This window comes from Nycticebus coucang, chromosome 20 (genome assembly GCF_027406575.1).
Source record: "Nycticebus coucang isolate mNycCou1 chromosome 20, mNycCou1.pri, whole genome shotgun sequence".
NCBI lineage: Eukaryota > Metazoa > Chordata > Mammalia > Primates > Lorisidae > Nycticebus > Nycticebus coucang.
In genome coordinates, this window is record NC_069799.1 from 54650304 (window position 1) to 54664142 (window position 13839).

The 13839-nt window shown below is 38.0% G+C and overlaps 1 protein-coding gene across 1 annotated transcript in view; it reads right to left on the reverse strand.

The window, feature by feature from the left end:
* The window catches only part of MALRD1 (MAM and LDL receptor class A domain containing 1), a 513794-nt gene that overhangs the window by 457862 nt on the left and 42093 nt on the right, over positions 1 to 13839 (reverse strand). Inside the window, exons 6-9 of the mRNA XM_053573250.1 lie at positions 10636 to 10737; positions 9459 to 9605; positions 7969 to 8135; positions 1786 to 1878 (exon numbers count right to left, since the gene is read on the reverse strand). Coding sequence (XP_053429225.1) covers positions 1786 to 1878; positions 7969 to 8135; positions 9459 to 9605; positions 10636 to 10737 — 509 coding nt within the window. The remainder of the gene's footprint in view (positions 1 to 1785; positions 1879 to 7968; positions 8136 to 9458; positions 9606 to 10635; positions 10738 to 13839) is intronic.

Genomic DNA, 13839 nt, shown 5'->3' on the forward strand with positions numbered 1-13839 from the left:
GAAAATTAAAATTTAGTTCTTTAGTCATAGTAACCAAATTGTTCAATGGCTAGAAGCTACCATACTGGACAGCGGATATAGAAAATTTTCATTACTTTAGAAAACCTAAGCTACTAGGATTAAAGACTGACTCCTTTCGGTTTGGCCCATCCTAATGTTTCTGAAGAGATTTTCTTTTTTTTTTTTAAAGGCACAAGGGATAAATATATATTTTGTGAAGAATTATGTAAGGTCAAATTTTGCTTTGCAAATACATCAATGATTTCATTTACAAAATAAAATAAAATTTAAATCCTATGTAATAATAAGAAAACTTTATATGCTGTTATACACTTTCTTTGCAATGAATATCATGTATATGAAAATGACTAGATCTATATGAAAATGACTAGACCTCTGCCCATGTATTTTCACAGCCATAAGAGATCAGATATATAAAAGTGATATCAGTTTTGGTTTCAAAAATTGATTGGTTTATACTTTAATTTAAAAAGCCCATCTTTATGGAAAAGCTAATTAAATTTCATATGTACTTGGAAAGCTAGAATAATTGCTTTTTTTTGTTTGTTTGTTTTTAGAGATAGTCTCGCTGGCATCTGGGCTGTAAGGCAGTAGCAACATCAGAGCTCACAGCAACTTTAAACTCCTGGGCTCAAGCAATCTTTCTGTCTCAGCCACCTGAGTAGCTGGGAGTGCAGGTTTGTGCCACTGCACCTGGCAAATTTTTCAATTTTAGTGGATGCAGGATCTCATTATTGCTCAGTCAGGTCTCAAACTCCCGAGCTCAAGGGATCCTTCTGCCTTGGCCTCCCAGAGTGCTAGGATTACAGGTGTGAGCCACCACACCTTGCCACCCAATTTATTTTCTTTACATTTTACTTCATCTTTGAGTTAGAAAAAAAACAAAGCAAAACAAAAAAACCTTGGTCCTTGGTCTTCTACTTATGAAAAAAGAAAGTAAATCATGAGTACCTCTTTGAAAAAATAATAAGATAAATTATCAACTTACAAAAATTAAGATAGTACCAAAATGCTAACTGAATACGCTGAGCTATAAACCTCAATTTTGTTAAGGTTGCTGTAAGAGGCAATGGTTCAGAAATTCCATCCTCAGAAGATATGTAATTCTGAAAGTCTGCATGGTCCTATAGTTACACTCAAACTGTCTTTTGGGTTCTTCCTTTTAACACCTGGAACAATGTTTGAATGTAGTATTTCCATAAAGGAATGAAATTGGTTTCATAATCCACACGAGCAATCATTGTATAGCCACACCCCCATAAATAGTCTTATGGTTCTACATACAACACAACATCTCAAGTTCATGTTTTTAGAGCCAGAATTCCCACTGCGCCTATAGATATGTCAGATGAATCTTGGTGGAGAGTTATCCAGGTGTTATAAAGACATGAATTATTGCATTCAAAGTATATCTCACTGAATTTCAATACCAGTTTACTATTTATCTGGCTCATAATGCAGTTCCCTGCCCTGGGTACAATGTACGGTGATGCTGGTGATAGGAAGGAAGCAAAAGGAGAATGAGGAAACTTTAAACACAGGTAGACCCGTTCTGGTCTCTGCATGCAAGGGAAATTTGGCCCAAGAAGGGCCAGGAACAATAAAAATAAGACAGAAGGTAATTGCTCTCCCCCAATACATAAGTCTCCATCCCTAATTGAAATGCCGATTTAACTTTAGCAGTGATGATAAATTCTTCACTACTATAAAAGTAAAAGTTAAATTTACAATTTAAAGAAAAGTATTTTTGTTTTTCTTTGATACCTTAAATGTCCTCAGACCTTCTGGTATTAACATATCTGCTTTCGCCCACTTGCTGTCAGTTGATGCGTTGAACGTCCAAGATGTTTCTTCTTCCTTTGATTTGAATACAGACATTAATCATTTCCCTGTTTCTACGCTCCCATTGGCACACATACTCCCTTCATTACATTATCGTAGGGATTATCCTACCTGTATGATATCGAGTATTAGGAAATTTAAATACTGTTAAAAAAATGAAAAGCTGAAAAAAAGTTTAAAAAAAAAACAGGGAAATAAAGCATGTCTATGGTAAAGCTGCTTTTGTTCCATGGATAAAGAATATTAGAACAAAACAAAAATGTAAATGGACTCTTAAGAGAAATAAAGTACTGTGTTTTAAAACAAAATTCTAGGCCAGGTGCAATAGCTCATGCCTATAATCCTAATATTCTGGGAAGCCGAGATAGGTGAATTGCTTGAACACAGGAGTTTGAGATCAGCCTGAGCAAGATCAGGACCCCCATCTCTAAAAAATAGCCAGGTGTTGTGGCAGGTGCCTGTAGTCCCAGCTACTTGGGAGGCTGAGGCAAGAGGTTCGCTTGAGCCCAAGACCTTGAGGTTGCTGTAAGCTGTGAGGCCACAGCATTCTACAGAGGGCGACAAAGTGAGACTCTGTCTCAAAAAAATAAAAAAGCCTAAAATTCTAAACAATTGATAAAACCAGCAACTTAAGTGTTGCTCCCACTAACATTATTACGTTTTGTGACACCGTCATGATATTAGAAAATAAATAGGGAAGCATTTAATGTGAAGTTAAAAATTATTGTCAGATTAATGTTCCACATAATCTCAATTTATCTGAAATGTTTTTCTATGAGATAATTCATTCCAAGTTTCATATAATACAGTTATTTTCTGAAGATCATATTCTTTTGTTCTTGTGGTTGTAGTTTTTGGCTGGGGCCGGATTTGAGCCTGCCACCTTCGGGATAAGGGGCTGGCACCCTACGCCTTCAGCCACAGGCGCCGCCGTGGACATTATATTCTTATAGGTTTACTTTTCCAGTCATTCTATCGAAGGCCTTTTTGCATCTTCAACATGAATGCTGTGTCATATACCTTTATAGTGATTACTTTTCAGGTAGCAAAATGTCTGTCAAATTGTCACTATATATTATGAGGTAAGACGCTCAATAAAAGTCTGTAGTTTACTCAAAAACTGTGCCTATGGTATAATGTATTGGTCTTCATGATTATGACCATGCTCTGATACTCTGAAATAATACTGCATTTTACTTAGATTTTGTTAGACATTCAAGTGAATTTGACATTTCCTTATAAAACATAGACCAAACTTTAAATAATACTGACCTATAAGATACATTGATTTTTGGATCAACATAGTGAAAATTCAGAGAGTGACATAATGACGTCTTATATTAAGCTCTGAGACTGACTCCGTGCCCATCTTCTAGTATAAGATAAAAAACAGCCCTGGAAAGTGACATCTACTTACAATCCCAAATGATACGTGACACTCCTAATTTTTCAGACTCTTATAAACATGCATCATCTCACTCAGCTTCATTCATTTCATTCACGTCCAAGATTTTCTAAAAATGAATCTATTTTCAACTTAGTCCTCTACCCTGTAGATGCCTACTCGAAATTTACAAGTCCTAAATATTTCAGAGGATAATCTAAGTGCATTAAAATTTACTACACTACTTATTCATGTCAACAGTTAAGACTTCCACAAGGCAATGAAGCCCAGGGGGTGAACATATTTCCATCCGGTAGCTTCCATATCACATGGGGATGGATGGGAGTTACAAAAAGTGTAGACATGCAACTAATTTTTCGTCCAATTCTTTCCTAAACAACTTTAGCTATTTAGCATAGAGACACTTACACCCTCCACAGATACTTTTAGTAACATCACTTGGCAAACTGTATTCATCAATTCCCCTCACTTTCATTTTATGAGAATAATTTAGAGCTACTGTGATCATTTTTCACAATGACTAAGTGATTTCCCTCCATTCTACCTGAAGATGAATGCCTTTATGCTTTTTTGAAAAGTGAGCAGAGTTCTTTCTAAAATTAAATGGCTTTTCACACACTAAGTTAATGGTATACTGTAAAAGAGATCCACATTTTTCTTCTGAATTTTCCTGTCTGATAGCGCAAGCAATAATTTAAAAGGAATAATTTACTCCAACTAAATGAAATTACATTTTGTTTCTGTTCTTACTCTCAGACTCTTACCTAGTTCCTTTTAACAGGTGTCAATGTAAAAAAGGAATCCCTAGCCCTGTAAAGGTTTTCAAGTGATATTCTAAGTTTCTATCATCTGAAAATCAGTCGATACATTTTTTTTTAGGTTTCTTTGCCCATTGCCCATTCACTGTCCACGGTTTGTTATCCTGCTTTGTAAACTTTCTGACTCCGTAAACTTATCTTTCTCACCCTCAGTAAATTTTGTTTTGCGCTTGCCTTAAAAAAATATATAAATTTTTTAAATGCCTTTGTTCCCCAAACTGTGATTAACAGCATGGATTTATCTTTCAAGAAATATATTTATCACCATATTTCTTAGAGATGTCCACTTATCCTTTCCACTTCAAGTGAAGAAATCAAAGGTATCAAAGTCAAGGATGTTAACTCCTTTTTATGGCATCTGGGGATACAACATTGCAAATTGGTAAAGCCCTTTCTTCAAAGAAAGCATATTATAGCTTTGAAAACTATGTAATACAAGAAAAAAAAAATTCCTTCAGGTATTTTCTTCCCTGCCCCCACTACATGTTCATCCTATGTGTTGGGGGTGGGCATTTAGAAAATACAAAAAAAGGTATCACAAACTGAACACCCTGTTATCCATGGAGTGTACACTTTCATCTGAATTAAAAAGAGTCTGCTGTATGGTTATTATTACAGATATGATGAACCAAAATCTAATCCCAAAAAGTAGAACTTCTACACCACAGGTAAGCGAACTCTAGAGAGTTAACTTTTTATTTAACAACTTGCCTTTACCTGTATTTTCTTTTTCTTTTTTTCTAGAGATGACGGGAGGGTCTCACTTTCTTGCCCAGGCTGGAGTGCAGCGGCATAATCATAGCTCACCACAGCCTTCTAGGTTCAAGGGATCCTTCCTGCCTCAGCCTCCCAAATGCCTGGGACCACAAGCTTGCAGGACCAGGACCAGCTAGTTTTTTTTATCTCTTGTAGAGATGGAGTCTTGCTGTGTTGCCTCGGCTGGTCACAAATTCCTGGCCTCATGGCACTGTCCTGCCTAAACCTCCCAAAGTCCTAGGTTTACAGCCATGAGCCAATATACCCACACTTAACCAGTTTTTCTACTTCTCAAGTTCTAATGTCTTCTGAATAATAATAATAAAAATCTCAGCATTCGCTCAAGGTATTTCTTGGATTCTTGGCTCAAATGTACACAAAGTTATAAATATTTACAACAGAGAAAAGCAGTCTATTCATGGAAGATGTAAATGACCATTTTCGACAAGAGCTATTTTTTAAACGATAGGTGTGGAGTCCTTTTGAAGTTTATGACAAATCATCAGCTTGTGACTTAAATGTACTTTGACGCAATTGTACAACCGTGATTGACATGTGCGGAAAGGATAGCAAAGAGAATCTCAGAAAAGATAGGATGTATGGCAGAAGACTGTCTCAACTAATGAATCAAACATAGGTCAACACTCTCTAAATGTACAGCCAATTGGTTCTGGTTTGTGCATGACAGTAGTTTGCTATGATTAGCTTTTTCTTCTTTTTTTATAATTAGGAGACAGCATCACGATGTTGTATCTGGAAACAATTTCTTTTCATTCCTCTCTTGTACAGTTCTAAAGTTACCAAAGGAATGAAATTGCTCATTTTCAGTATTTAGTAACTCCATCACATATATATTAACACTTTTAAAATCCACATTGATTTTCAGAGATTAAAATAACCCTCAAGTTTAGAACATATATGATACAAATTTCTACTTAAATTTATGATAATAATTCATTCAATGTTTAATAAAAAATAATTACCTGCTATGTGAAAAGCACTATAATAGAACCTTAGATATATAAAAGACATCTAATATATATCCAATCTAAATATATATATATATTTAAGACATCTCTAACTATAATTGAAACTCAATAAAATTATTCTAGAAGTTATTTTTTTGTATTGTTTTTTTTGAGACAGAGTCTCACTTTGTCACCCTCAGTAGAACGCCGTGGCATCACATCTCACAGTGACCTCAAACTCTTGGGCTCAAGCCATCCTCTTGCCTCAGCTTCCCGAGTAGCTGGAACCACAGGGGCCCACCACATTGCCCAGCTATTTTTAGAGACAGGGTCTTACTCTATCTCAGGCTGGTCTCAAACTCCTGAGCTCAAGCAATCCACCTGCCTCAGCTTCCCAGAGTGAGAAGTTTTTTTACCTTGCCTTTGTTGAAGAAGGAATTGCAAATTACAGAATGCTGCAGACCACAGGGAGGCCCCCAGGACTGGGTTTATGCGGCACAAGTAACAGTCACCAAAATATGGTTGAGGCATGAATGGTATGGCATATCTGGATAAATTTTTGTCTTTTTATTAGTTTTGGTAAAACTTCTATGTATCTGGACAGTTAGCAGTGCTACAAAAAAGGAAGGGAGATACTCTCTCCCCTCCAGCCCCATCACCCACACTTTACAAAATTTAATGAAATACACTCTGCGCCTGTAGCTCAGCAGCTAGGGCGCCGGCCACATACACAGGAGCTGGAGGGTTCAAACCCAGCCCAAGCCTGCCAAATGTGTTGTGATGGGCACCTGTAGTCCCAGCTACCTAGCAGGCTGAGGCCAGAGAATCGCTTAAGCACAAGTCTTTGAGGTTCTGTGTTCTGTGTGCCACGGCACTCTACTAGGGCGACATAATGAGACTCTGTCTCCCCACTCCCCTCCAAAAAAAATTAATGAAATATCTAAAATAGATTGCAGGGCACTGGGGTATCAAATACTACTGCAAAAAAATCACAAAAATATAGTATAGTTCCAGAATGCTAGGAAAATTATGTATTTGACCGTCCGTTAATACTATGATTTATTAAAAATGCATGAGTGTACGTGAGTGCGTGTGTGTAAATTGTCTCCACATTCTGGAATACAGTTTCCAAAATGCTTCTACTTTCCTAAGCAATAAGGATGCTAAGAGAATCTTTTGCCTAACATTTGATCTTTGACACTGGTTTGTGACACAGAGATCCTAATTCCGAGCTTCTGGGGGTGCCTGGAGGGGGATGCGCTCAGAGAGGCCGTGGGAGCTCCTTTCCATGCACCGCAGCGCGCTCCAGGCTCTGTGCCCCAGGCCTCTCTGCCATCTGGTTGTTCACCCGCATCCTTACTGATAACCCTTGAGATTGAAGCGGTAAATATTAACTGATGCTACTTAACACTTATAATCTTCATTTATGTAGACTCATAGGTGCAATAATTTAATATTAGTCATTAAAAATTGAGCAGAGAAAGACTAAGTGAGATGGGAGGATCCCTTGAGCTCAGGAGTTCAAGACCAGAGTGAGGCCCCATCTCTGGAAAAAAATAGCAAAATTAGCCAAGTGTTTTGATGAGTGCCAAAAGTCGCAACTACTCTGGAGGCTGAGGCAGGAGGATCACTTGAGTCCAGGAGTTTGAGGTTGCTGTGACCTAGGCTGATGTCACAGGACTCTAGCCTGGGCAACAGAGTAAAACTGCCTCAAAAAAAAAAAAAAAATGTTTTTTAAAATTTAAGTGACTCATTTGTCTACATTTAAACAATAATTACCAGTCTTAAAAATTACCTCTCCTCATACTTGAACAAGTAATTTATTTTCATATTTATATTTTTCATGTTATTAAATCCAAAACAGATCAGAATTTAGTACAGAATCCCAGATATTTTATTTTAATTAGACTTACAGTTCTTTAATATACTTTCATGAATTTTAACTGCATGAAATAATATTATGCTCATTATCATGTTAACTTTGTATATGATAGCATTCTCCTAAACCTCCTTTTAAATAATTCTTTTTAAAAAGTATACTGAATAAAGTCAAGAATACCCCAAGCCTACATACAACTGAGACGCAGAAATACACGTTTCCAAGAATAGAAATTTCATTTATCCCATGAATTTGAAATAAATTCAAGTTTCTTCCTACCTCATAATCATATAAGCCCACTCTTAGGGCACTGTTTTCCATAGAGTAATAGAATTGAAGATGGCAGCTCTTGCCCAGGCAGTGACACACAGAGCTATTCAGATAAGCCCTGCTGTCTATATGGTTAAGAGTAAAAGCATGCCTGCCCCCTAGCCATGCACAGTAACCTGGAAGAAGAAACAAAAAGAAGCAATTTATAAAAATAATTTACTACTCGGTATGGGGACAAAATTATTGTATTTTTGATTTTATTTATTTATTTATTGCGGTTTTTGGCCAGGGCCAGGTTTGAACCCGCTACCTCCAGGATATGGAACCAGCATCCTACTCCTTGAGCCACAAGCACCGCCCTTAATATTTTCAAAACAAGGCTTTTACATACATATCTTATTTAAAAGGGTAGGATGTTTTTCATAAGCAATTTCTAAGATATACTAAGATGTATTGAAATCCCCTAATTTCTGAAATCCAAGTTTGAGAACATCCTCAATATTAAGATTTCATTCTTATAAAAGAAATGTACATGTAAAAATTCCTGTGCCAAATTATCATCATTTTCATTTAAAAGTCATATGCAGTCTTTCCTTAATCAAGAATTCCTCTTCATTCCTCCCAGAATCCTAAATCCTTTTGATTATTTTCCTATTTTTATAGGAAAATCTTTATAGTTTAAGGAATACAACTTAAAATTCTCTCTTTCTGGATTAACAAAGTGTGGTACATGCATACCATAGAATATTATACAGCTATAAAAAAGATGGTGACTTCACATCTTTTATAAAATTCTGGATGGAGTTCAAACACATTCTTCTTAGTAAAGTATTACAAGAATGGGAAAGCAAATATTCAATGTACTTAATATTAACATGAAGCCAGTAGATGATCTAATCCATGCCCAATTAGGAGAAAAACTCAGTTCAATTCAAGTTGGGAGGAGGGGTTACAGGGGAGGGGTGGGGAATTGGGGTGCTCTCACTGAATGGGCATGGGTGGGGGAGGGGGTGGCACACCTTTTGCATGAGACAAAACCAAAAGACAAACTCCACGTAACAAAATCAAATATTTTGACCTGGTTGTTTGAACCCTCACATTAACCTGAAATAAATTAATTCAAAATTAAATAAATAAATAAAACATATGGCTAATGGGAAAAAACAAAAAATAAAATAAAATTCTTTTCTTACTGAACCATGTGGAAGTATCAAATTTGCATAGGCCTACTGAACACCACGTATGGATTTTGTAGTACTTAAAAGTATTGTCAATTATTTCCCATCTGATACCTGAATTATTGTAGACTGTCCTTTAACTCAATTATATTGACAACACAGAGATATAAAGATGTTCTTATGATTTTAAGCTTCAGTTTCAAAAATAAAGTCTGACATGGCTCATTTCTTTGTAAGTTAACATTTCTGCAGCTTCTAAAAAACAAATGACGTGAAACTTATTTACTAGTCATGTTCGGCTTCTGAAACTAACGTTCCTACCTTCATCCTCACGACTTTGATCCTGCCAAGGTGTGGATTCTAACACAGGGATCTCTCTTGCTTTTGTCCGTGTCCAAGAAATCTGGTCAGCAGGGGCCTCTGATGTCCAGCCACACATGTCAAACTCAAATCCACAGACCTGACACACTGAAGAGGGAGAAAGAAATCTTGGTGGACTAGTATCTATTAGAGTGGTGGCTTAGCCAGGGCCAAGAGCTGTAGTCAAGCAGGAGGCTTATGTGCGCGCGCATACACACACACAAATTCATATCTGGAAATTTCAATTCAATAAGCCTTGGAGGGTACCAACAACTCTATTTTGCAAAAATTCTCTACTTGATCCAGATATACAACTTCCCAAATGAGAACCACTGCCATTAAAAAAGAAGAAAAGAGGCAGAAATACTGACGCACATCAGGTTTTGTTAAACAGATTTAATACGAGCAATGCATGTTGAAAATTAAGACTAGTCATGACAATAAAATACATAATCTAAAGCTTCCAGGGCAAAGATGAAAATAATTAAAATAAAAGCATGGGAAAAGAATTAAACAGATAACAATATTCACTCAGGAACAAAGGAAGGAAGGAAAGAAGGAGAGGGACAAAAAGAGAGGGATAGAAAAGGAGAGGGGAAGGGAGGGAGGAAAAGCAGAAATTACACATTAATTTAGAATAAGAGGAATAAACTCACTGTCAGTACTTACTGCAGTGATAAAAAGAGCTAACAAACCTCATAAAAGCCTTTTAATACTGTCCTTTTGTTCTCACAATACCTATTAATAATACCACCAAATAATAAGAAAATAATATCATTTACAGGGTCTTGATTATACCACTACTTTAGAAACAATTTTTTTAAGTGGCTAATTTCATACTTTATGGAATTAGATTAACTTATTTCTTAGTCACAATGACACTGAAATTTTAAAGAAAAATACATGGCTCATAATTTCAAGATATCTTTAATAAAGTGGTTTTCTAAAACATCACCTGAATGAATGGATTTAGTATCTCTTACTTTACAAATAAATCACAGCCTTCCAATAATACTCGAGCTACCATGGGATATTAATGTCAACAAAAGGGTTGCGGGAACCTATGCCTAGGAGTGGTGCTTGAGTCTTATAAATTGCCCTCACACCAACAAGGTGGGCATCTCAATGTAACACCTACACGTCAGTCCTTCATTTGTAGAATCAAATCTGCAGAGATCTGGATCTGGATGGCACAGTTCCTGCTTGGTATCTGATGTTTCTTGACACAGTAAAATTTCATCTGTGAAATTGAAAGATTGGCAAGAAGTGAGATATGTGTGCAACTGGAAAGGATCGTGTATTTTTTTAAATGTTAATATTTGATCTACAAAGTACTCTCTGTCCAGCTCCACTCGAAGGCAGCATTATCCCTCAGGTAACCCTATTATACGCACGTGTGCTCACACACAGAGAAAGAGACAGAAAATGACAGAATGAAACATCCCAGCCAACTCTTCTGTCCTTTAATCAGAGTTCTGTGGTGGCCAGAAACCCCCAAACCAAAGCTTGCATGTCTCCACTGAAGTAAGTGATCTGTTCTTATGTTGACATGCAGAGCCTACTGTTAGGAAGACAACTGTACCTTTCTCAAACATAATGTATAGTGCACTCTAGAACTAGAATCTGGACCTTCCTTAAAACTACTTTCTGTGAAAGCCCTCACATACTGTGCTTACTTTCTGCTTGTTTGTTTTCTTTTCCCCAAACCTTCCCAACACAGGACTAGGTGGGAAGACAAAAAGTCCTTCTTGGCCCATTGCCACTATCAGGTAATTTTCACTCTCACTTTCCCAAATGCCTGGGCTCTGCCTTCTTGACTTCAAAGGGCACCACCCACCGTGTCTTATTACAGACACTGGTGCACAGCTCCACCACCCGTGAAGATTTCAGCTCTGGGATCACTGTCATTCTCTGTCATTTCAATATCCACTTTCACTTGCTCAGTTTCTTGATTTCTCATTAGTTTTGATCTTCGAAGAAGAAGTTTGCTGAAAGACAACTTCTGTCCTTGCTCCTCTGATCAAGTATTCCCATTACTAAGGGTGATTCCGTGTCCTTATCAGGTGGCTCACTTCCCAACCTTCACCCCATCTTCCCTGGTTCCTCCCTTTGTATCTCAATCCTAAAGCATTTTGACTGCACCAGACCTGCCAGCCCATGCTACTGCAATCCTTCCAACTTCTGCCATCCACTGTCATCTTCTCATTTCCTTTTATACAAGTTTTAGACAAGCAGTGGTCCCCTGCTCCTCACATGCTTCCCAACAATCTCATGGTAAAGACCTTGGTCGATGCAGCCATCCCCCCGCTTCTCCTCCCCCCACCGCCCCAAGCATGATTCTATGTCACTGACCGGGGGTGAAGAAATCCCGTGATTGTTCTGACTAAAAAGACTCAGTCAGGACCACACAGGTTATTGGTCATGGCAATCCTAATTCCTAGACAACTATTCAAAGATTTCTAGTCCCTTCTTTTAACGTTCAGCTCTTCCCATCCAACCATCATTCTCAGCTCATCATCTTGCTTGATATTTAATTAGAAAAATGAGAGAAATCAGGAGAAAGCATCACAAATCCACCCCCATCTCCCGGCCTGGCTGCCCACATGCTCAGAGAGGTCACCTTTCCCTACCCTTCTGGGGTCCACACCTTTCATTAATAGCGAGGTTGCATCTCTGTGTTAGTATTTTAAGGAATCATTCCATCAATTTCCTCCCCTGTCACCTGCATCTCAACATGGTCTCTTTCTCTATGAGATCGTTCCCTTCAGCACCCAAATGGTCAAAACTCCATGCATATCAAGAAAACTTCTGACCCAACAACCTTCTCCAACTCACATCTCAAAGTTCTAACTCCAACACCAATTCTTCTTCTTCCCTTTCCATCTTGACCCGATGCTAATAAGGGTGGGTTTTTTTTTTTAATGGAGGTAAAATTCACATAACTTAAACTACAACATTTTCACCATTTTTTAAGTACACACATCTGCAGCTTTTAGTGTACTCACAGTGTTGTGTAATGATTATCACTAATTCCAAAACATTTTCATCACCATAAAATAAAGTTCCATTGGCAGCCACTCCTCATTCTCTCCTCCGCCCTTGACCCTGGCAACCACTTTTCTGCTTTCTGCCTCTGTGGATATGCCTGTGCTGGGCACGTCCTATAAATGGAATCATACAGTGTGCAGCCTTTTCATGCTTGTTTTCTGTCACTTAGGATGTTTTCAGTGTTCATCCACGTTGTAGCAGGAAGCAATGATTCCATGCCTTTTATTCCCCATCCTAACCACTTCACTGACACCGTGGATTGGACTCTATACTGCTAAATGTAATATTTCATTTTCCCTCCTCCACATAGCTGACATATCAGTCATACTGGACATCGTTGGTCACTCCCTTCTTCCTGAAATGTTTCCTTCGCAGGCTCCAGCACATCATTTCCTCCTATACTGCTGACTATTACCTGTCCGTCTCACCTGCTAGACGTCCCTGGGCTCCTCTGTCAGATTGAGGAGAGCAGTCTTTGCATCTCAGAGAGCAGTCTTTGCATCTCTCCTCTTCTCTGGACCCGCCCGGCGTTGTTCATGTTAATGTCTCATCCCTTTAAAACCTTTCCTAAATGCGAATGCCTTAGAAAATTTTTACCTAAGTCCCAGGTCTTCTCCTGGACTTCAACTCAGATATCCTGCTGCTGCCTTGGCTGCCATCATTGGAGAAACCAACAAGCAACTCGATAGAAATAAGTCAAAAATCTAAAGTTCTGATTCTTCTCTGACCAAACTTTCTCCCCACAACAGCCTTTCTTGTGGAAGTTAACAATAACCTCTTCTATTAAGACTTCAGATATCCATGACTTATACCTCCCTCCCTTTCTGTGTGTCTCTCACCAAACACGCCATCTATCACCAAGTCTGTGCTTTATCTATTAAACACGTCCAGAATCTATCTCACCACCTCCACCACCAAGTCTGGCTCCAGAGAAGTAAACAACCATTCTTACCATGACCTTCCTCATACAAATCAGGCTTGCATTTGCCTCAGAACCTTAGCATCTGCAGTTCTTTGCAGTATGCACCTGTCATGTTCTCTCTACTCCCTGGCTATTTTGTTCTGGTAGTACAAGACCATGGTGCCTACTCTATTTAAAACCTCACCATCTTACCCTCACCTCTGACATTTCTCATCTCAGTTTTCTTTCTTGTTTTTTTTTTTCCATAGCAAATATCACCATTTGACATAGAGTATATTTCTTCTTTAATTGCTCAGTCTCTTTCTCCCCCAATTAAAATGTGAGCTCTGTGAATGCAATGATTACTGTTTGTTTCTTCACTGCTATTCCCAC